The sequence below is a fragment of the Oncorhynchus masou genome, chromosome 32 (assembly GCF_036934945.1).
Source record: "Oncorhynchus masou masou isolate Uvic2021 chromosome 32, UVic_Omas_1.1, whole genome shotgun sequence".
In the NCBI taxonomy this organism is placed as follows: domain Eukaryota; kingdom Metazoa; phylum Chordata; class Actinopteri; order Salmoniformes; family Salmonidae; genus Oncorhynchus; species Oncorhynchus masou.
The window spans coordinates 52,674,060-52,697,985 of record NC_088243.1 but is presented as its reverse complement, the minus strand read 5'-3'; the positions used below and the strand labels follow the sequence as shown (position 1 = coordinate 52,697,985).

General features: G+C 41.3%; 1 protein-coding gene across 6 annotated transcripts in view; it reads left to right on the top strand.

Annotated features, from left to right (window-relative positions):
* Window positions 1–2,768: 2,768 nt before the first annotated feature.
* LOC135526185 (casein kinase I) overlaps window positions 2,769–23,926 on the top strand; it is a 30,089-nt gene continuing 8,931 nt past the window's right edge. For 2 of the 6 annotated variants that reach the window (XM_064954337.1, XM_064954335.1), the window contains exons 1-7: window positions 2,769–3,507; window positions 4,047–4,153; window positions 16,741–16,867; window positions 17,077–17,175; window positions 19,512–19,595; window positions 22,076–22,215; window positions 23,123–23,201. In XM_064954337.1, the coding sequence (XP_064810409.1) occupies window positions 3,385–3,507; window positions 4,047–4,153; window positions 16,741–16,867; window positions 17,077–17,175; window positions 19,512–19,595; window positions 22,076–22,215; window positions 23,123–23,201 (759 nt within the window). In that variant the 5' untranslated portion in view covers window positions 2,769–3,384. The remainder of the gene's footprint in view (window positions 3,508–4,046; window positions 4,154–16,740; window positions 16,868–17,076; window positions 17,176–19,511; window positions 19,596–22,075; window positions 22,216–23,122; window positions 23,202–23,926) is intronic. The other 4 variants (XM_064954340.1, XM_064954338.1, XM_064954339.1 and 1 more) reach the window with 3 other exon arrangements.

Sequence of the window (23,926 nt, the reverse complement as noted above, 5' to 3'; positions counted from 1 at the left end):
TTGGGGCGCTATGTGAATTGGAGTAGGTCCAGGGTGTCTGGGATGATGGTGGTTGATGTGAGCCATGACCAGCCTTTCAAAGCATTTCATGGCAACAGATGTGAGTGTCACGGGGGGATAGTCATTATTACAGGTTACCATGGCGTTCTTGGGCACAGAAGTATGGTGATCTGCTTGAAACATGTAAGTACTGTATTACAGACTGGTTCAAGGAAAAGTTGAACATTTCAGCGAAGACGCAAACCAGCTGGTCAGCGCATGCTCTGAGTATGCATCCTGGTAATCCGTCTGGCCCTGCGGCCTTGTGAACGTTAACCTTTTTATAGATCTTACTCACATCAGCTATGGAGACTGTAATCACACAGTCTTCCGGCACAACTGGTGCTCTCATGCATGGCATAGAAGGGATTTTGCTCATCCTCCAGGCTTGTGTCACTGGGCAGCTCATGGCTGAGTTTCCCCCACAATCGCCCAAGAGCTTGTAACCAATTGAACTAGCACAAAACTATTAACATTTGAAGAGTTGCCTGATAATCTCCAAAACCTCATTGATCTAAGTACAGAATATGTGAAATATTCAATGTAAAAAAGATGTATGTTACAACAGCTTGTAAGTGCTGTTGCTAGTTGGTTATGATAATGGTACTCACCAGAGAGAGAGAGAAGCATGGTAGAGCAGAGCAGTATTGTCAGCTTCATGGTCTCTGTGAAGATATGGCTTGGAGCTTGTGAGTCTGCAGATTTGTGTTTCCCTTGCCATCTAGTCTTCTTTTTTATATGGGGCTTTTGGGGCTTGACATGTCGGTCAAACACCACTTCTCCCACCTCTCCATCTCTCCTCCCAACTGGTTTGTTTATAATTGCCACAGAGTTTTTGCCGCAGAGCAGTGAGTTGGCCAGCAGAGGCCAATGTTGATGTTCTCCAATCTATTCGGTTACTTCCTCACTAAAAAGTACTGCAGTCTGTGTTCTTGTGTATGTGTTCTGTTTTCATTTGCTCAATGCTTATTTAATCTCTGCTACAAAACTAACATGGAATATATATCTTCCCTTTTTCAATTCATGTTATCAAAATAGGATATACATATTTCTGAATAATAAGTATTTTTCTATTGTGTCTGTATATGCAAACCCCAGTTTCACTACAAACTACCAAAGTGAATGACAGTTCAGCAGTAGATAATGAGAGACTTGCATGACTGGAAAAAGTTGGACTTGCTTCCTGAAGAGGTCATTTGTGCTTTGAGACAGTAACAATGCAGCATGTCAGTTATCCTTTGTCAATGTCATTTGTAGTCCCTAAATTAAAATGCGCATGAACAAACGACTCCATTAGATAGAAAACCAAGTCTCAGAAGACTTTGTACATTTTCAATTGAATAAGATGGTAGTGTATATTTTAGAATGAACAGACGAATCCGAGTAGGCTTAGTATGTACTGTAGGTTATTCATTTCGAAGGCATCAGGTCACATGCAGCATGACAACAGGTCACATGCAGCAGGCTTTCTCTGAGTTCCTCTGATTTGTTTTATTATCAGATGACTTTGGGGGCAGGCTTGTTCAATGAATGTTGGTATGTCATCAAAGAGTTAAGAGGGAGGATTTCTTGGGTCAAATTTGCATTTATTTTCTTTCACAAAACATATTTATAGGCTGCGACTCAGTGAGGTAATAGATGGCACCAGTGAACCACTGTAACACCAGCGACACTTATTACAACTACGTCGTTAATACAGTAGCCTATGTCAAAACAACTGTCATCAAAATTGCAACACGGATATGATGATATACTCTCCGATTTGATATGGGGGCCTAGATTAAAAGGTAGATAGAGAGTGCTGCTTTTGATCTGAAAACATCAGTGGAAACTACTTGCTATCTTGCACACTAGTTACAATACATATATTGAACTTTAATATTTTCCAGATTTCATGCAACGATAGTTATAATATGGTAAATGTTTTTTAATTGACTCATGTACTTGCTGGGCAAACCTCGATTTCACAAGTGCAAATTCACTGTGCCAGTTTGTTTTGCATGCCCGATTGCATGGCCCGAGGACCAATGGAATGGTCTAAAATGTGTAAACTACGACCACTTGGGGCACCGGCCATGCAAAACTAACTTGCCCATTGAGAAGGCAGAGACCAATAGAAAGGGATGGGAATAATATATGCTTCAGTAAGGTAGATTTCTTACACAGGAGGTTGGTGGCACTTTAATTGGGGAGAACGGGCTTGTACTAATGGCTGGAGCGGAATGGTATCAAATACACCATGTGTTTGATGCTATTTAATTTGCTCCGTTCCAGCCATTATTATGAGCCGTCCTCCCCTCAGCAGCCTCCACTGGTTTCTTAGCATGGTTGTCAACTGTACAGCAGACATGGGACATAAGTTACAGAAAATAGAGTGTGTGGTGGTACCTGCAGAGAAGTACTTGGGACTGTGAGGTTTTACTGCAGAAGAGCTGCAGGGGGTGTTGAGTGGTAGTGTTCTGTCCTCCCAGACTGGTTGGCCTGGAGTAACATTAGAATGGGATAATTAGTGGAATGGGGCGTTTTTTTTTACTGAGGGCTAATAGTTGGCAGGGTACTTTTCTTTTTTCCCAGTTTTGTTTTTACCGGAATGTTATGTACATAGGTAAGGTGAGCCGTGACTGGCCTCACAGTCCAGTACAGTAGGTGGCGGTGAAAGCACCTAAAAGCGATCCGCCAATCCAATCCCCCAAAAGAAGAAGAACTAATCGTTTACGTCAACGTTTGTCTCTGCTTCTGCGCTCGCTCCCAGAAGCTAGCTAGCTAATCACCTCGAGACGGACTGTGGAATCAAAAGTAGTGACAAGAAGATGGCGGAGTGATTGGGTTGCGCTTTGAAGGAAAGCAGCGACCCTTGATTGTCCTGATATTATACGAAGAAATGAGAATCGCATCCAAATTGTAGGTAGCTTCGGAAATTTGACAAACAAGAAGAATATTGCCCCTCTTGCGGAGGTGGTTCAAACAGATCGAACGGAATTTCGCAGTTCCACTGGTGTCCATTAGCTCTAGTGTGCTAACGTTAGCTAGCTTCCCCGAGGCACTGGGCGACGGACATATTAGGCACGTTAGGAGTGTTTTCAGAAGAATCGTGTTCCCTTTTTCGTGATGTGTTGGTTTTATTTTTTCCAAGATTTTTTACTAGCTAGCTAGCGAATAACGCCTGAAAATAACCACTGTTCTAGCTAGCTGGCTAACGTTACATTGTTTCAAGTACATCGCCCACGAGCAGCCAGGACTTCTGTGTATGTTCTGATAACGAGCTGGCCGAGAAGGGAAACCGACGGCGCAGTCCCAGAAAATCCTATTTTAAACTGATCAGGAGTTGCTCGTGATTTTGAGGATATGGCAAGCAGCAGCGGCTCTAAAGCCGAATTTATTGTCGGTGGGAAATACAAGCTTGTCAGAAAAATTGGATCTGGGTCATTTGGTGACATATACCTGGCGATCAACATCACAAATGGAGAGGTAAAAAAACATTAAAATATACATACATTTGACCATTTGGGTTAATGTTAACTAACTAACCGTTTAGCTCTATCAATCAACGGCCTAGCTGACTCACCGAGATTTAACTGGGGTATATTCTAACGGAAAAAGTTTACAGTTTTAAGAACCAACCGAAACGGGGAGTAATTGTGTGTTTGTCCATTAGAAAATCTAGTTTTCGTTGCAAAAGTTTTCCGTTTGGAATAAACGGATTCTGTTGCAAAACGTTTTGCAACAGAATTGGCCGCATGAATACATCCCAGTAGATTGTTTAGCTAGCTTCAACTTGCCTTGTTGAAATGTTGTTCAACGATGCTGAATGATAGCTACGTTAGCCTAGCTAGCCAACTGTCATCTAAGATAGTAGATATTGGTTACAGCAAACCGTGTAAATAACGTTATTTTAGCATAGTAAACTAGGATGGCATTAATACATTATTTAGTTTGCCAATTAGGCTACTGGAAAGTTACTTGGATAGATTGTACTAAGCTACATAACTGATACTTTTGTATTGCAGGAGGTAGCTGTAAAATTGGAATCTCAGAAAGCCAGACACCCACAGTTGTTATATGAAAGCAAACTGTACAAAATCTTACAAGGAGGAGTTGGAATCCCACACATAAGGTAATATACACGTAAATGTATTTTGAACACAGTGTAATATTTGAGATGTATGTGAAAATGAGTCATATTTGTCTAACATTTGTACAAAGTTACATCTTGCCTGCAAACACATTTCTAGTTTACTTTACCATATGCCAGCTGGCGCTACAAGCTTGCTCGTATAACTAACGTTAGCTGGCAGTGCTTTCATCTCCTTGGCTTCATTATTTTCCTTGGTCTTTGCTTATGGAAACGTTGCACATTTACTTTTTACCGTCAAGATTATTCGAACGCAATGAACCATGTAGGGTTGTTCACTGTTTCAGCTTTTAAGAAATGATCATGCAATCAAAAATTCGTGGTTGGAAATGGCCGCTCCTCTTTTGTTTGTTCCAACATGTCTTCCTACCCTGTTAGAAAATGGCGGCTCAGCGCTTGCGAAAACAACTATCTGGGCCTAGTGGTTTTGTCTCCTCAAGGTGACTTCATAACGTCAAACACCTTTAAGTATTTTATTTTAGGTTTTGTCGTTTACAAGGTCATTGAAGAGTGAGACTTTGGTAATGACTTGGTTCACAGACACTGAATTTAGAATCGGGGCTGGCTGTAAACTGGATGTGCACTTTTTAAACAGTAGAACTGAGTTGGGAACCATATTTTATAATAAATATGTTGAAAGGATAAGTAACGTTACTATCAGTGAAACGTGTTATGTATTTTGTTTAGTTGTCATTTATTATGTGAATTTAGGGTGTTGTGAGAAAATACACCACTTGTTTGCATTTGACTTGGAAAATTACATAAGGATACTATTACTAATGTGGGAATTCATTAAGCCGTTAAAGCTTCTGAACAAATAAACAATCACGTTTAAGTTTTGTACCTATTTGTTTTGATATGCGAGTAATGGCAGTCAATGCTATTTAATGCTGAATAGTTAATGCTCTGATTTAAGCTGGACTGTCACAGTGGTGATGGTCAGGCTGGTCATTAGGCTCTGCTGCTTCAATGATTTAATGGAAGAAAGATGGGACTACTGGTCATGCCATGATCCTTCTGGATCAATTTTCTCCCACGTGAACTCACGCCATGCCATAGTGATGTAGGGGCTTCTAACTATTTATGCACTACTGAAACATGTGCAGTAGACATTATGCCACACAATTGTATCTGCTATCCTCTCCAGGTTCCTGCCCTGGGTATTAACCTTGTAATGAGTAAGGGAACACTGCCCTAAATGAGCAAGACAGCTTTGGTGATTAAGCAATAAGGTAAAGAGAATTTCAGAATAAGACATGCTAACGCCCTTAGATACTAGTGCAATAAGTACGCAGGCTAGTTTCACAGCTTACTTCCTTGGTTATGCAGTTTAATCAAAGCCTTTGTGGGCAAGTTAGGTTTGCTTTGTGGTGGTGTACCCTGTGGACTGCCTGGATAAATATGAAAGGGGGTTGTATAAGAGGGTGCTTCCTCTGTACAGTCCTAGCCGGTTGTTTGTTTTCAGGTACATCATCAGCATGTGGCTGGTGCACCTGTCTAGTTCTGCGCTTGAGGCCATTCCTGTTATGGAACTCGCCTGAGGGTTCTGCAAACATTCTGGAGAACTGGCACCACTTAATTGACCTCAGGTTTTATGTGGTGGTGAGCCAAGTTATTGACATGAAAATAATTCCATTCTATTACTGCCTAGTGAGTTTGTGCAAACAACATTCACTTTAGTAATAAATAAAAAAAAGACCAACAGATAAAGTCCACTGGAAATGTTTCCAAATGCCATCTGTGTGTTAGTATACTGTAAAGTCCACCTAAAAATATTTTTTTAGAGATTGATGCTCCTGTGCAGCACATGGGGATTTCATTTTGAGTATTGAATAGCTCACAATGTGTGTACGCTAGAGACTTACAGTTTCTTGTAAAATAAATATATATATAAAAAACAAAAGTGAGGTATTATGCTCGCTCAGCTGTGCTTCACAAGTAATACAACAAATGACATTTTACCGGTGTGATGATTATACCTCATGTAGCAATATAATTTCAAAATGGTCTGAGAAGAACAACATTGGCAGGGCGATTCATGCATAGCCAATATGCAGTGATAAGGTATTGGGCCTATAGCCTCCTGTAGTGGTTCCCAAACCTTTTTCGGTTACTGTACCACCAACTGAATTTCGCTTTACCCGGAGTACCCCTGAAATACCCAATCATGTGCATTTTACCAGTAGGCCTATGTTCTCTTGAGTCTTCTCAAATAACCCCTGTGGATAGGCCAACTACTCCCAGGGGTCCTAGTACCCCTGGTTGGGAACTACTGACCTACTGCACAAACCTCACTGCTGCATAACATTTTTTACCAAAGGTGCATAGACTTCCATTTTTTAAAGTAATGTATAAAAAAAATCTGAGTGGTAGATCTCAGCTTGCATCTTGACTCATAAAAGGTTGGCGACCACTGCTTTACAACATCCATAACTATTTGAGCTACAAACAAACCACCATTGGAAGATTACTCTCACGGACACAACAATGTTAGTTTCACTCTGACACACAAGATTGGCGGCAGTTGCCTGAACTCTGTCGCAGTCCTAATTTCGACAATGTCTTCTAACAACCGACTGTCCAGACCGAACAGTTGGCTCTGCAAACTGTCACCAATTTCGTAAGGGGATACTCCAATCAGCTCGGGGGGGTTGGACACACATACTCATTCCAGGGTCTTTATTTTTGACATTGTGGAAATAATAGTGAAGACATCAAAACTATGAAATAATACAAGGAATCATGTAACCAAAAAAGTGTTCAACAAATAAAAATAAATTTGAGATTCTTGAGTAGCCACCCTTTGTCTTGATGACAGCTTTGCACACTCATTGCATTCTCTCAACCAGCTTCATGAGGAATGCTTTTCCAACGGTGTTGGAGTTCCCACATATGCTGAGAACTTGTTAGCTGCTTTTCCTTCACTCTGCTGTCCAACTCATCCCAAACCATCTCAAATGGGTTGTGGTTGGGTGATTGTGGAGTCCAGGTCATCTGATGCAGCACTCTTTCTCTCCTTCTTGGTCAAATAGCCATTACACAGCCTTGAGGTGTGTTGGGTCATTGTCCTGTTGAAAAACAAATGATAGTCCCACTAAGCGCAAACCAGATAGGATGGTGTATTTCTGCAGAATGCTGTGGTAGCCATGCTGGTTAAGTGTGGACCGTGGCATGGTGGCTTATTGGTAACCTGGACTCTAGAGCTGCACTCTGTGAGTTAGCTACATACCATGTAGACCCGTTTTGTTAGGTAACTCCAGTCATGGAGCCCTTGACTGTTGGCAGGTAAGGAGGAGGATTTTGAATTTGCATGAATGAAAGCAGTGGTGATCAGCTGGTCCCTCTAGCAGAGACGGGAGTTACACATGCATTTAAATAATACTTGTTACATTTTATTAATGTGCAGGGCAGTATAGAATTTGAGGCCAAGTGAGTAGTGTCACATGCTGTAAAGTGCGATTTTGAATTTAGCTGTGTTAGAATTTTTGGAAAGGTTGTTACTGTAGGACCAAGAGAGATTACAAGAACTCAACTTTTTCAAAGCCAGAAGAACCTGCTTAACAAGCCCCACCTACCCCACACTGCCTGTTGCAATTGTATGGCTGTGTTATAATCAACAGAAACGGAAGGCTTGTGCATTCTCTCTTGGGTCCATTGAGATTGAAACCTTGCTTTTTTTATTAATTCCACCTTCAAAAAATACAGGGCCCATCTGTTTCTTTCCTTAATTGAGTCCCTTTTTGTAGTTACATGTTGGATTAGGTCTCTTAAGCTTGGGTATCAACTGATATTATTCCCGTATTTCTCTTGTTTTTGTTTTTGAGCAGCATGCTGTTGGCCTCCCTAAAAGAGGAAATTGGTCTGAGGCCTGCAGTTTCCTGTAATGTGTTTGCCTGAGCAGTTTTTATGAACAGTATTCAACTAGAGGATTGCTTATTGTACCTGGACTCTAATTGACTGTAGTTTAATGTGTAGCCTAGATGACATACACAATGTCTGTACGATTTTATATGGTTTGATATGTTTGATTTTATGTCTTTTTTTTCTCTTTGACTTTCTCCATGTTGCTCAAATGTAGCAGCACACCTTCAGCATGTCAAGGTACATGGTTTATCAGCATATTGAGTTTTTTCTGTTTTGTGTTCTGAAGATTGGCATGTTTTAAATTGTTCTGTATCTGAATTGGCTATGACCTGGAATATTCCAACATGGAATTGTTGATCTACCCACCTCTAGAGCTTTGCATAGGCCTACCACATTTTATCACCATACTTTTTGGCAGCCACATGTTGGCTGTTAATCATGTGCTTGGGAGGCTGTGTCCAGGGGGGTGTATAAGGGTTTTGAAGTGCAGAGTTTGTAACGGTTTGCTTTATTCAAGGTACATTTGCTCTGCTGCCATCATGGTGGTCTTTTGAAATCGTGCTGTTGACCAACACACTTACAACACACTCACACTTGCTCGACATTAACGCTTGTCCTCTTGGCTGAAACAAGTGAAAGAAACAAGAAATATATAGAATTGGATTGTCCAAATGAAGTACAAAAAAATTACATCAACCTATTATTACTCTAAGAATTGTATTAGAGAGGCCAATATTGGATTAATATTCAAATACATTTTTCATGTACATAAATAATGCCTATATGTCAAAGTGTAGATGATATGCATATTGGCTACAGCCTCATGTCCAAACCAATGCTGACATAGGGGAGGCACAAGAAAATGTGGCCAAAATTGAGACCAAATATAGGCTATAAACGCCAATCGTGTTTGACAACCAATAATGAAGGATGATTAACATTAACGTCTAAATGCCTGATTCTGTCGACGTACTCGAGGCACAGGTTGTTCAGATGGTCACAAGACTGGCGAGTGAAGGACTGTCGGTGCCTGTTGCGCATAGCACATCACCCACTTTGAATCTGAGCGGAGGCGGTCGCCGTTTTGAAACTATTTAACCATTAACTTAATTATTTAAAACTTGGCCCATTTGTCATTTTATGAAGACTGTAAGTAAGTAACTAAGTAGCCATGGTAAGACCATAGATATGTTGAGGGAATTATTATATAAACATTTAGGCCTTATGCCATCTTTCTCATGCTATATTCGTTTTCATTTTTTTTTTTTCATTATTCAGCAGTCAAAGGCATAGTCCTAGTCATATGTCCCCTTTCTTAATTTTAATCTTTCACATGTAACCGATCGTGCGTGCAGTACGACTTTGAAAAAGGTGTTTCCCGCTTATTGCGTTTTGGAACATTCCCGCGTAGCCTACAGCCATATGCACATTGAGCTTATAATGTGAAAATATATATATTTTTAGCAACATTTTAAGCTAAACAGTCTGTTACATTAACTTCAATGGTAATTAAAACATATATATTAATAATAATGTGCAGTGGTTGTATGAATTTTGGATCTGTTGTCTCAGAACTGTCCAATGGTCTGTTTTTGAACTATTTTTTGAAGACTTACATTTTATTTGATTTCGATGTTGCAATATTCAATAGGCTACCAAGGGTGGCCAACTATCCTCCAGGAGAGCCTTAAAGGGCATTGTTGTATTTAAAGACATGCTTATATATATATGAAGCCAATAGGCAGAGTTTAGCCTATGTTTTTGTCTGATGCTCTATGGTAAAAAAGATAGAAAATAAAATGGATTAGGCCTACTAAAGTGGTGTCTGGAAATCCTACAATGTCAAAGTTGTTAGTAGTCCATTTTTAATTGTTGGACAAGTGACTTGAGCTGTTGGACAAGTGAGAAATCAACCCTACTTGTCCTAAGGACAAGTGGCTAAAAAGATTGTCAAGCCCTGCTTCAGCTAATTCCAAAAGATCTGTCAGAGCAGAAAAATGGCAGTGTGGACTCTTGCAGGGCTCTAATCGGTTTGATTTTTTAGCTTGACTGTTTAGTTATTCCTTAAATTCCGCTTGCTCAGGTTTCCGTTTACCCCGTTCAGGTTTTCGCTCTCAATCTAAGTTTATTTTTATAGCATCTAAGTTGTTTTTCTAAGTCTGCAAAAATGCTTAAACCACACCAGGAGACAACTTGAGGTCTGGGAAGAACGTGAGAAATTTTGTTTTTTGGGTGATAGGGATGTAACGATTCACTGATTGGCATCAGTTCCCGGTTCAAATAGCACGCATCGGTCCGAAAATAGTTCAAATTTACGGATCACCGATTCACACCCCACCCCCTCGGGTTTTTACTTTCTACCTTCCCAAATCTACCTTGTGTTTTGTGACAACTGATGTGTCCTCTCCTTAAGTGTCGAACTAGGCATGTAACTGTGAGTCATTGATCAAGTCATTTTGCATGCTGAACAACCCAGGCAATATCAGTAGCCTAGTAAAACAATGAGCGGCTTCGTGCACTGATCAAACGAGTGGTAGGCCGTATGTCACCTTCAGCATTCAAATGTTTAATGGCTTAAGCAATATTATTATTGGAATCGTAACTGTCATTTGCTTGGTTATTGTAATCAAATGCGCTGTTAACTTTTAGGCTACATTAGATTTTATTTTAAATGTTCTGTTTCACCATCAGCAATAGTTTTGTTAGTTTTGCCTTAAACAATCAGTGTATATGGTCATTTTTTTAAATACTGGGTTAAGTTGATAATTTCATAACGGGCACAGCAATTGCTTTTTCTACCTGCGCTGCACAGGTCAAAGCAGGAGGAAAATAACTTTCAAACAGTCTAAACCATTTGAGAATGAGATATGGATTATATTCATTCATTCATTCATTGTGAATTTAAGATAAATATTCATACATTACTAGCTCAAACACTTTGTAGGATTTGTCCTTGAAATTGTGGCTGACCAGGATTTTCAGCCCCTGCCGCTCATCCTGGATTGGAGCCATGTTGCAACCCGATCGGCAGGATTGAACAGAGCAAGTGAGTTTGCAAATATGCAAACATAACATTCTCTCATATGGCAATGCAGTGTCAAATAAATTCTTACCTTTTCTAGAGGCTCCTTGAAATGCCTCATCAGGTCTGTGACACGATTGCCAAAGGTAAGAAGGCTGGCCTGGTCTTCTAGCCATGTGTCAGGGTTTAGCACTCTGAAAAACTCAACTGGGGTCTGGACACCCTCGTCCTTAAGCAAACCACCAAACCTGGCTTTGAGATCATCCACGTTGATGTTGATGGCCGCCTCTGTGCTGCTTCAGCTGGGGATTGGTGAGGTCTGTGAAGCCTTTTAGATTCCCCTTCAGTGTTATTCCCTTTAACAGAAATAACACACACAGACACGCACACATACCAACACCATGAAATGTATGTCTCTCTCCCATATAGACCCCTCCACTGCATTTCCCTCCTTGACCTCAACTCTGTCTATTTGGGCAACGAATACATTGATTCTCACATTGAGAATCTGTCTCAATCATCAATTTTTAATAATTGATTTCTCTTACATCCTAACAAGCTCTCATCCTAACACACCAGGAATCTCCTCTCATCACCCTGCCGCTGAGCAAGCATGATCTGGATCTTCTCCAGCATGCCTCCTGCCTTTGCCCTAAGCTTTAGTGCTTCCAGTCTGATCACTGTCTTCCTCAACTCAGATGTGGCTTGGGGAGGTTCATGTCATTCCTTTACAGGGTGAGGATCGCTCCTCAAACATGACAAGGTCCTTGTCTTGTCCATGCCACAGGAACACTTTGTGGGCATGGGGGATCCAGGGAGTTCCCTTGTTGCTAGACGGTGTGTAAATATCCACACTGAGCTCTTGACCAAAAATATAGAGTTCCCTGTTTGGAATTACAGCTGAATCTGATAGAAGACTTATCACTTCAGAAGATTGTACACGACAGACACCATTGGCTCTTTCTTCTGAATGGTCAGTATTGCCAGCTCTAGCCTGTGAAAGTCAGAACAATCTTCCAAACAATTCACCGTCTTCCCCCCTGTCTCTTGTCAACAGAGAACAATAATTCTGTGGTATTTACTTTTCCAACACTTACCGCGCGCACACACAGTATTTAGCAGTCTCTGCTAGCAAATAAAACAAAATCATAGATTTGTAACTAATACATTCTGTTGCATACAGTGGATTGGGATTATATGCCCCCTGCCTCTCTGCAGGTGGGAAATCACTCCCCCATAGTGGCCCATGCTCACGGAGGCACCATCTGCCCTGAAGGAGATGCACTTCTTCATCCATGACCCTCCATCCTCCTCTGGGAAAACAGCACCAAATGTGGCCTTGGTGGCATCCAAAACACCTTGAATGACAACACACACAAAAAATATTATACAAAATTCTATCTCCATTACGATTAATGATTAAACTTTATACAATATTAAAGCCTATAAAAGAAACAACTTAGCAATGGCAAGGGAGTGCTCAAGGGTCTGTTGTCCGACTAGGAGTCTGACTAGCGTTCCATCCTCCTACAAGTACACGTAGACAATCTCGCATTTGGTGTTGGATATATCAGTGTCTCCATTTATTAGAACGGCAAGATAATTTCCGGCTTTCAGCTTCACTGACAGGCTCTCTTATGTCAGCAATTTGACTGATCATCTCTGCACATCATTGTCGTATGTGGGATTAATGTCAACTCCATTTTTGTGATGTAGTCTGATTAGCAGCCCAAATTTGACGAAAGGTCCTTCTTTCACAAATGAAGTGTGCGATGTTTCTTTATTTTCAGCTGCCTCTTCTCCTCAGCCAGCAGCACTTGACTCCAAGGCTGTAGACGTTGACGTGGCAGCGGGGGTCACGGCAGCGTCGCTAACGTTGGTCACGGCAGCGTCGCTAACGTTGTGAAGAAGTTTCATTAGTTGAACCTTGCGAATCCCCCTCGCCGGATTCCTCTTTCTCCTTGTCTCTTTTTCGCTTAAGTAAAATTGAATGGGCCTCATTTTTTAGTGATGTCTGCACGTTAACTTATAGACTTTCTCTCACTTTGACTGGACTGCGTCATCACAGAACAATACTGTGATTGGCGCATGCCGCTTAGAAATGTGAGACTTGTTGTTTTTAAATAATTAGCAGCGGGGGAGAAATGGATTACGGTAGGTATACTCTACTCGTAAATAATTTTTCAGATTCACACCTATTTTTATTGGCAAATGCGAATGAAATACTTGCGCTGTAGAACCCTGCTGATGGCGCAAAAGCCAAGACAGGTAGACCTAGTTCAGTGGTAATGTGCGTGCAAGCAGTTGCTCCCGACGCCACTTGGGTACACTGTAGCATCCACCGAGAGGCTCTTGCTTCCAAGGGAATTTCTGACAGCTTTAACTTCTTGGATATAGGGGGTGCTATTTTAATTTTTGGATGAAAAACCTAACCGTTCTAAACAAGATTGTCACGAAAAGATGCTCGACTATGCATATAATTGACAGCTTTGGAAAGAAAACACTCTGACGTTTCCAAAACTGCAAAGATATTGTCTGTGAGTGCCACAGAACTGATGTTACAGGCGAAACCCAGATAAAAATCCAATCAGGAAGTGCCGCATTTTTTGAAACCGCCTCATGCCAATGACTCCTTATATGGCTGTGAATGGGTCACGAATGAGCTTAGGCTTTGTCGCTTCCCCAAAGTGTCAACAGCATTGTGACGTATTTGTAGGCATATTGTTGGAAGATTGACCATAAGAGACGACATCTACCAGGTGGTCGCTTGGTGTCCTCTGTTGCAATTAGTGCTTAAGACACTGATGCCCTTTGCAACCGCGTACCTATGTGAGAGTGGATTCTCAGCCCTCACTAGCATGAAAACAAAATACAGGCACAGACTGTGTAGAAAATTATTTAAGACAGAGACTCTCCAATACAACCCAACATTTCAGTGTTATATGCATCCTTTCAATCACACCCTTCTCATTAACCTGTGGTGAGTTATTCACAATTTTCAATGAACAAATAAGGTTTTATATGTTAGATGGTTGAATAAAGAGCAAAAGTATTGATTATTGTTATTTGTGCTCTGGTCCTATAAGAGCTCTGTCACTTCCCTCGAGCCGTTTTGTGACGAGTAGGTCTCTTATGTTTAACTGTAGTGTGTGTGTGTGTGTGTGTGTGTGTGTTGCAGGCTTACGATGGCAACAAAAACAACATTTGAGTGCACTGACCCTGGTGCTAGAGGGGGTACGCAGCTGTAGGTTGAATGTTTAAAGAGAAAAAAACAAGTTTGGGAACCACTGGTTAGATTGTCAATGTAGGCTGTACCGTAAAGATTTCCCTTCACTGGAACTAAGGGGCCTAGCTCGAACCATGAAAAACAGCCCCAGACCATTATTCCTCCAACACCAAACCTTGTGCTTTGCACTATGCAGGAAGTGTTCTCCTGGCATCCGCCAAACCCAGATTCGTCTATTGTGCTGCCAGATGGTGACGCATGATTCATCACTCCAGAGAACACGTTTCCACTGCTTCACAGTCCAATGGCGGCATGTTTTATGCTACTCTAGCCGATGTTTGGCATTGTGTATGGTGATCTTAGGCTTGTGTGCGGCTGCTCTGCCATGGCAACTCATTTTGTGAAACTTCCAATGAACTTCTAGTGCTGGCGTTGCTTTCAGAAGCAGTTTGGAACGCTGTAGTGAGTGTTGGTACCAAGGACAGACGATTTCTACGTGCTTTACGTGGTCCTGTTCTGTGACCTTGTGTGGCTTAACACTGTTCGGCTGAGCCGTTGTTGGTCCTAGACGTGTCCACTTCACAATAACAGCACTTAGTTGAGCAGAGCAGAAATTTGACAAACTGACTTGTTGGAAAGGTGGCATCCTATGATGGTGCCATGTTGAAAGACACTGAGCTCTTCAGTAAGGCCATTGGAATGCCAATATTTGTCTATTGAGATTGCATGACTGTGTGCTAGAATTTTATACACCTGTCCGCAACGGGTGTAGCTGAAATAACCCAATCCACTAATTTGAAGAGGTGTCCACATACTTTTGTGCATATAGTCGTTCCCCTACAATACCTCTGTTTGGATTCTTGGACAAGATGGTTGCCTGGCGGCTGCTGGTCTGGCAGTGTACTGGAGAGGTGTTGGGAATCCCCCTGACCTCTAATGGCAGAGCTGTGAGGATTACATTTGATTACTCAACTTCTTGATGCACCCATCCCTTTAGCGGGATCATTTTCATCAACACCCGTTGAACTGCAGCGTGCCAAATTAAATTACTAAAAATATTAAATTTTCATGAAATCACAAGTGCAATATAGCAAAAAACAGCTTAGCTTGTTGTTAATCCACCTGGTGTGTCAGATTTCAATACAGCTTTTCGGTGAAAGCATAACAAGCGTTTATGTAAGAACATCTCTCATAGTAGACAAAATATTAAACACTAGCAGCCAAGTAGATTGGTCACGAAAGTCAGAAAAGCAATAGATTAAATCGCTTACCTTTTGATCTTCGTATGTTTGCACACACGAGACTCCCAGTTACACAAATTCAGTTATCCGTAATGTCCACAAACATGTCAAGCGTTTTTTCTAATCAATCCTCAGGTTGTTTTTAAAATATATAATCGATAGTATATCAACCGGGACTGTCGCTTTTTCAATAGGAGAGGGAGCGACAATGGCTGCCCCACTCTGTTGCGCAATCAAAACTCTGCGAACACCCAGCTATCCACTGATGCGAAGTTCTTTCTCGCTCATTTTTCAAAATAAAAGCCTGAAACTAAGTCTTCAGACAAACACCTTGAGGAAGCCATAGGAAAATGAATCTGGTTGGTTGATATCCCTTTAAATGGAGGCAAGGCATCCAGTGGAACAGAGAGCTTTCAGAAAAAACATCACTTCCTGGTTTGATTTTCCTCAGGTTTTCGCCTGCAATGTCAGTTCTGTTATACTCACAATGTTTTGACAGTTTTGGAAACTAGAGTGTTTTCTATCCTAATCTGACAATTATATGCATATTCTAGTTTCTGGGCCTGAGAAATAGGCAGTTTCAAATGGGTGTGTTTTTTTTGCCAAAAATGAAAATCCTGCCCCTACACTCAAGAAGTTAACTAGCACCAGGCCCCGCATGAAAAATGAAACCACCCTCTGTAATTCACAAGAGTTTAAAATCAAATCAAATTTATTTGTCACAAACACATGGTTAGCAGATGTTAATGCGAGTGTAGCGAAATGCTTGTTCAGGGGTTGTGATGGGGTTATGATGAACCCTATGCTCTTTAACCAGAAAATGCTGGTCATCTGTGAATAAAGCCATGCTTCTGGAGCAACTGGTTAGGCCTAATTGCTTAACTCCACCCTCCACAAAATGTTTGGCTATGGTATTGACCTATGACCACACACATTGCATTACCGTATAGTTTCCATAACTGGGGCGGCAGGGTATCCTAGTGGTTAGAGCGTTGGACTAGTAACCGGAAGGTGGCAAGTTCAAATCCCTGAGCTGACAAGGTACAAATCTGTCGTTCGGCCCCTGAACAGGCAATTAACCCACTGTTCCTAGGCCATCATTGAAAATAAGAATTTGTTCTTTAACTGACTTGCCTAGTTAAATAAAGGTGAAAAAATAAACTTTTTTGTTATGGGTTAGCATGAATATTGACATGTGGCTGGTGCTGTCTTGCAGGTGGTATGGCCAAGAAAAGGACTACAATGTCCTAGTGATGGACCTGCTGGGACCCAGTCTGGAAGACCTCTTCAACTTCTGCTCACGCCGGTTCACCATGAAAACTGTACTAATGCTCGCAGACCAAGTAAGGCTTGGTTTCATCATTGCTCCTTATCTTTCACTTTGGCCCCTTTGTCTGTTTGCTTTTTACATTTTTAATTAAGATTAACCCAAAACACACATTTTCTGGCTGCAAAAGGGAGAATGACTAAAAATCTTATGTAAACCCAAAGTTAAGACAACATTTTCAAGTTCTTGCGTTTGATTGAGAGGTTGCTGTTTTTTGATCCACAGATGATCAGCAGAATCGAGTATGTGCACACAAAGAACTTCATTCACAGAGATATCAAGCCAGACAACTTTTTAATGGGTATTGGCCGTCACTGTAACAAGGTAAGCTTACAGCAGTTTCCCCGTCCTGAGATGCATTATGTTGACTATCTCTGACCTAGTTAGTGCCTTTGTTTTATACAACGATGTGTGAAGTGATACAAGTAGCCCAAATGATCTTGTTTTTGTACGCTTTGGTGGTGCCAAGTATTCTTCTGTAGAAAATATAATCCTCAGTGAGGCAAATCATGTGATTTTATTTTCTTTGAATACGCTACGTGTCCTTGGTAATGGCCATTTTAAGGCTAATTGTTTGGTTGGTTTAGTCCACATGTTAAGGATGGAATGGTTTTGGTAGACACATTAAGGTGCGTTTATGACCAGGTAATACAAGCCCTCAGTTTACTTATAGTTGTGGATCTCTTTCAGATCATAGACAGGTGTTAGTAAGACAAAAAAAAGGCTTCTGCATGATGTGTAATCTCAATTATTCTTTTCCCCCTTGCAGAAAATAATTAAGGCGTTTTTGATTCTTTTTTCATATACCAACTGTATTCAAGTTGCCTGATTTTGTATTTTGTTTTTAAATAACTTACTATTTTGAGCCCTTGCAGACAGGCAACATTTGGCAAAGTTAAAGCAGGAATGTGTGTGTTTTACCACATACCTGTCCACGTGAACTGTGGAGGTTGTTAGTGTTATGTGATATAAACTTATCAGATAGCGGCAGGCTAGTCTAATCAAAACGAAGCAGTACCTTTTGGGTACTCGAGCGTTGAAGCCTGTATTACCATTTCTGGCAGTGCTGTCTGGAATAAGTGTTTACCATTGTGTGTCTGTGTGAATGCCAGCCTCAAGCTTATTTTTTTTTTTTACATACACATGAAATTGTCACTTTATTTTCTTGTTTTTAATTTTTTTTTTTTTACTAAACTCCACCAACATTTATATAGGTGCGCATACAATCCTTTTGGACTGCAAGCTCTGACACCCAAGCCTGAGAAGTCTTGCGTAGGATGTGCACTGAACTCAATGGATGGGAAGACATGGCAGAGCAGTAGCTTTTGCGAACCCCACTCTATCCTCTTGATGTTTAAATCAACTGCCTTTCTCTTCACCTGAACTCACTCTGCATTCTGCTTCCAACCTGCTCTTCTACAATGGTGCTTATTGTACCCAAAAGCCTTTTAATTCAGTTAGTGTGTTTATGAAGTAGTCTTCATTTGGACATATAGCGCCATTGATGTAAATCTAACATTTGACTAACAGTAGAGTGAAGAGTAATAGTTAATCTTTAACCCCCCCCCCCTCCCCCTCCCACACACTCTTTAATAGATTGCAAGTGTACACCTCGCCAACAATAGTTTTTTCCCTATGGTTTGGAGAGTGATACTCAGCTTGGCATCATTGTAAACTAATTGCTTGTTTTGTTGCTTTGTCCTGGGCTGCTCTATTGGAATCTAAGAGCCACTATCACAAAGGCTGTCCTGTCATGCGTCTCTCGCAGCTATGCTAAATCTACACCATGCAGATGAATTCATGCTCCTTTCTGACTGCACGCTTTTCCTCTGTTTTGCGCTGTAGAGCTGCTCATTGCCAGATTGGGTTTTTCCAAAGTATTCTACCCTCTTCCTTACTGAAGGTTTCCACCGTTTCCAAGCCATCAGAATAAACTTATTAAACAATTATTTGATTCATTGCTTCCTGTGAGATCTCAAGGAGGTAGTGGGGTTGGGTGGCTGCGTTTTTTGTTGTTTTTTTACAAAGCTTTTTCACACATTGTTAAATGCGTGCCCATTTTAGGGAATGGCCTTAATTATTTGCCTCCTCTTTTAACCCTAGTTGTGCCAGTAAGTCAACTGCATATTGTGTTCTGTACCCAGACAGACTGTTACTCCAAATTTGTTTAATGATTATTGTAAAAAGCACTTCTACTGGTGTGGCACTGCTAGCGTTAAATGCTGCAATATCAAAAAGCCACTGCAACGTCAAAATCGTGAAACAGGTTTGGAAATAGGTGTTTTACTTTTTTATAGCAAGATAAAATAACTTAGGGATTTGGCGGTTATATTGTCTTCAGTTCTGCCTCTGAATGAAATTGGTGTGTCAGTGTGGGCTGTATATTCTGCAGGACCCCCCCATCTGCTTAGTCTAAATACTGGCTTGCAACTAAGCCCAGGCTGACTCCTCTAGGAAGTCCTCCCATAGTCTGACTCCTCTGATTTTAGCTCATATGCTTGCTGGTGGACGAAGGATGGCCTTGGGCTTTCTCTCCCCCTCCCATTTTCCTACCTCTCCTCCCGTTCTTTTTCTGAGCCTTGGTGTTGCCTGTCTGCGCTGGCCTTGTGGGGTTGTCAGCTATCCTGTTTGATGCACTGCACCCTCTATTGTTTGTTCAGTGTTTAGAATCTCCAGTGGGGAAGAGGAAAAGAAGCTTGGCTGTTAGTTCTTCTCAGGACCCATCTTTCTCAGGATTAAACCAGGTCTGAAACCACAACCGCCTCTTAATACTCCCCCAAATTCTGACTTTTTTTTTTTTTTTTTTTTTTTTTTTACTTTTCAAACTTTACCTCTTTTTTTTTTACACCATTTAGAAGCAGTACTACTACTTTTTATTTATTTGATTTGGTCACTATTTTATGACCACTGTATTGGCATTAAACCAGACACACATGTTAAACAGATCTAGAGATTAACACCAAATCCAGATTGCAGGGATCTGAGAGTAGGTGGATAAAGGACATGGTGACGAGTAGCGGAGATGATGTTGAATTTTCTAGGTTATGATTATTATATAATTTTTTTTGAAGGGACACGCTCTCTCATTTGAAGTGGTCATGGCGCTAATTGATATTTTGGGTGCTTTTCCATTTCCTTGGAGCTGTTTCACTGAGTTTTAAGTGCCTGCTACACACAAGATTATTTTATCTTCCTGGTTTTCCAAATTATCATCACCTTCTTGGTTTTAGAATGCTCAACCAAGGAAAATATCAGTCACTAACCACTATGACTAGTGTGTCCATTTCAAGGGACCGTGCTGGCCAAAACGAGCTAAAATTGAGGTGAGATCACTGCAATTTGTCAAGTTCCTAAAGATTTTCTGTCTGCTCAATACAACTGTAGCTACTTGGTTTATATGACTTGCACCATAGCATTACAGAGAAGGGATAACTGGGCCATGTGGCTGTGAAAACTGCTGTGGTGATTGCCAGTTGCTCTGGAACAGAGGGCTATGTGGCAGCATTCGAGCTGGTCTGAACCAGCTGCCTGTTAAGAGACTGCTGCTGACTTCACAGGCTGCCTAGCCTGGACAACTGTTGGCCAGAAGCCAGAGGCACAATGCGCAGAAAAAAAGGAGTGTTTGGAAATACAGGGCCTGAAAAGCCTGAATGAGGACCTGCGCGGTAGATGGGTGGGGTAGAGTTGTGCGCTCGCAGACCTACAGTTCAACATCAAGTTGGAAGAGAACTAGACTGTGCTTGAAGGCTAATTACTAGTATGGCTTTGCACAACCAGAACCCCCAGTCAGAAAATGATGATGCATACTTTGACTTAGCTTTAAAAGTATCTAGATTTGTGCTACTTTGTTTCACAGTTTGGTTTGTTAGGATAGGCCTGTTGAGTCACTATGGCTGTTTTTAAGATTAATGTTTCAGTATGTTGACACACATTGGTCCAGTAGGAACTGAAATCCAAGGAATCGTAATGACTCGGCATGTTAGAGCTGATACCAACATGTATGTATTGTGAAGGTCATTGTCCTGTGAGATGAGCTCTTAAGTGTTTTTTGCAAGGTAACTGACACAGAACAGGCCACTTTTTTTGTGAACAATACAAAGGTTGTCTATTTGGACCACATTTTTTATTGTTCAAATTATAAAACTAACTTTCAGCAATCCTTTGACTGTACGCATTGTTTGTGCATGCTCTGTAGGTTCAATAGTTGACCGATATCTTACCAGATAGCAGCTTACTTCAATTTAAGGCATTCTTACATTTACATTTAAGTCATTTGGCAGACGCTCTTATCCAGAGCGACTTACAAATTGGTGAATTCACCTTATGACATCCATGATTTACTGTTTAAACGAAGTAGGTTTAATGGAAGCTCCCATGCTTTTGTTCTATGAAAGCTGGAATATGCTATTTAGGGTAGCCACTCGCCTTGCTACATTGTGTATTTATCGACTCTCAAATGTTCCATTCTGCCTGCAATAAACTTCCTATTGAACAAAAGGTACCTCAGCACGGAAGAAAAAGGCTCACGTTAATGAATAACGTGGTAAAGTGAGTGTTAGTTTGCAGCAAGTGGACTCTTCTGTGTGGCGCTGCCTTTTCTCCCGACCAGAATTCAGATGGAAGCGGCCAAATAAAATTTTACGGCTGGCGTAGCTATTTGTCTTGACAACAGGAAATGTTTGAATCCCTGGCTGAGCCAAGCAAGCAGGCATGGCTGAGTGGATCCGTTTCAATACGACGGCAGCCGTCAGTCAAACACTTCTGTTGGGCGAGGCATTTTCTCAGGGACTGCAACTTGCAGTTGTGCGTGGGCAGTAGAGTGGAGTAGTATGGCAGGCAGTCCACAAATTTAGATGTCATTCCGATCCAAGACAGACTTTTGAAGGCCGACACTTTCAACAACCTTAGAGGGCTGTTAGTAGGCAGGGAGAAACGTTCTTGAGTTTCCTGCAGAAATTCAATTTGCCTCAGACTTTGACCCCTGGGTGTTTTCCTGATCCTGCCGTCATATGGCCAGCATTGTTTTCATAGATAACAATGAGGGGCCTTGAGAATGGCTGCTTTTCTAGTCAAATGGTACACCAGGCAAAGCAGGAAATTGGAAGAATAGATCCATGGTCTCTCACAGCTCCAGCCTCCAATTTTGTCAACCGCTCCTCTGAATCAGGATAACTTTAAAATGTGTTGTATTTTTTATTTTTCTCTCCCCCCCCCCCCCTTACAGTTGTTCCTCATTGACTTTGGTCTGGCCAAAAAATACCGGGACAACCGGACACGACAGCACATACCCTACAGAGAAGACAAAAACCTCACAGGCACAGCTCGCTATGCCAGCATCAACGCACATCTGGGAATCGAGCAGAGGTAAGAACAGTTCAGCACACAGTAATATATTTCAGCCTTCGCTGGATATTCTCTAATCCTCCTCGTTTGTATAGGCCACAGTGGCTAGGTTCCTAGGACTAATTATGTTGGTTAATGGGTCTCTTTCCCCACTTATATTGGTATCTACCCATTGTTTTGTTTTTTTGTGGCGTGAAGGAGCTTTTATTTGTTCCTGCTGAGACTGCAGAGTGGCTCTCGAAGGACTTGTTCTCATGATGGTCAACCTGGTCCCATTGGTCACTAGAATCTAGCTGCCACCAAACGGCTGCACTTCCCATTGACCCAGATTACCAGTTTTTACCAATGGGGCCATGTAATTTAGCCAGATCAATCTTGCTCCCCTTATCCACATTGCTCTGGATTGGGATGTAATGTAAAGCAATTAAGTCAGACTGGAGATGTTTTTCCCCTACTTTATCTTTTGACATACCATTATGGCATTGCAGCAACCGAAGCTTGCAGTAATTTTCATAACCTTGGTTCATTGCGAACATTACCTTTTGTGATTAATAGAATTTAACATGGTTAGAAATCCTATAGTTCCCTTGTTTAAACAAGCGTTTTTATGTTTTCATGTTGTCATTTTAAGCATTCAGTTGGGATATGAAAAAACAAAGGATGTGGCTGCTTCACTAAGCCGTGCCCCTAAAACAAAATTTGTGAAGGAGAGAAGGATTGATTTCTGTTAAAGCACTTTAACAGGATAGACACCCCACCCTATTGGCATCTCATAATTCAAAATGGTAAAATGGTGTCAGTGGTCTGGAAGTTGGTACAGATCAGCTGTTACAAAAGGCCTTGAGATGAATGTGAAATGTGTTGCGCTTGAACCAACAGAGATGTATTAGCTCTGTACATGTACTGAATGAAATGTGTTTCTTTCCAGTCGCCGAGATGACATGGAGTCGCTAGGATACGTCTTGATGTATTTCAACAGAACCAGCCTGCCCTGGCAGGGACTAAAGGTAGGCCAGGCAGGTACTCTAGGGCCCCCTGTCCACTAAATAGGTGGTTAATATTTAATTCACTCGCCGCCACTTTTCCTGCTACTAGGCTTTTTAAAATATTTTTTTTACTCCCCCCCCCCCCCCCCAAGCTGTCTCATAACATCAATTCAATTTCAGCCGCTTTACCATTCTCATGACTTCACATTGGATTCATTTTTTACTCAAGCTGAATGGTTTAAGTAGTTTTGTCCTCTGACAACTTCAGTGAATTCAATTTAACATTGTGTGATGTGCCTCGTGCATTTCAGGGTAGCTTGTTAGTGAGTCTTACTAGTAGATTATCCCTAACTTTCCATTCAAGTTGTAGTGTTCCTTGAGGTCAGCTACTTCCCAGAGGTTCCACTAGCTACCTTATTTTTAAATGCACATATCCTGTAGAGAATTGGGGTGCCTCGAATGTAGTTGTATACTCTTTATTGTAACCTCACCTAGACTTGCATTTACAACATAATGTACCTTTGCCCTTTCTGACATGGCAAAAATCAGTGTGAGTGAGGCTCTTAATTTACAACGAGCAGGGTTAAATGGGGTACACAACGCCTGTGCTTCGTCTAATTTACATGTAACAGCAGCCTGCAGTACTAGTGCTTGAAACTGAAGTCCTCGGCAAGGTGTTAGGTCCAGTGCCTTCAGAAAGTATTCATACCTCTTGACTTTTTACACATTTTGGTACAACTTTATTT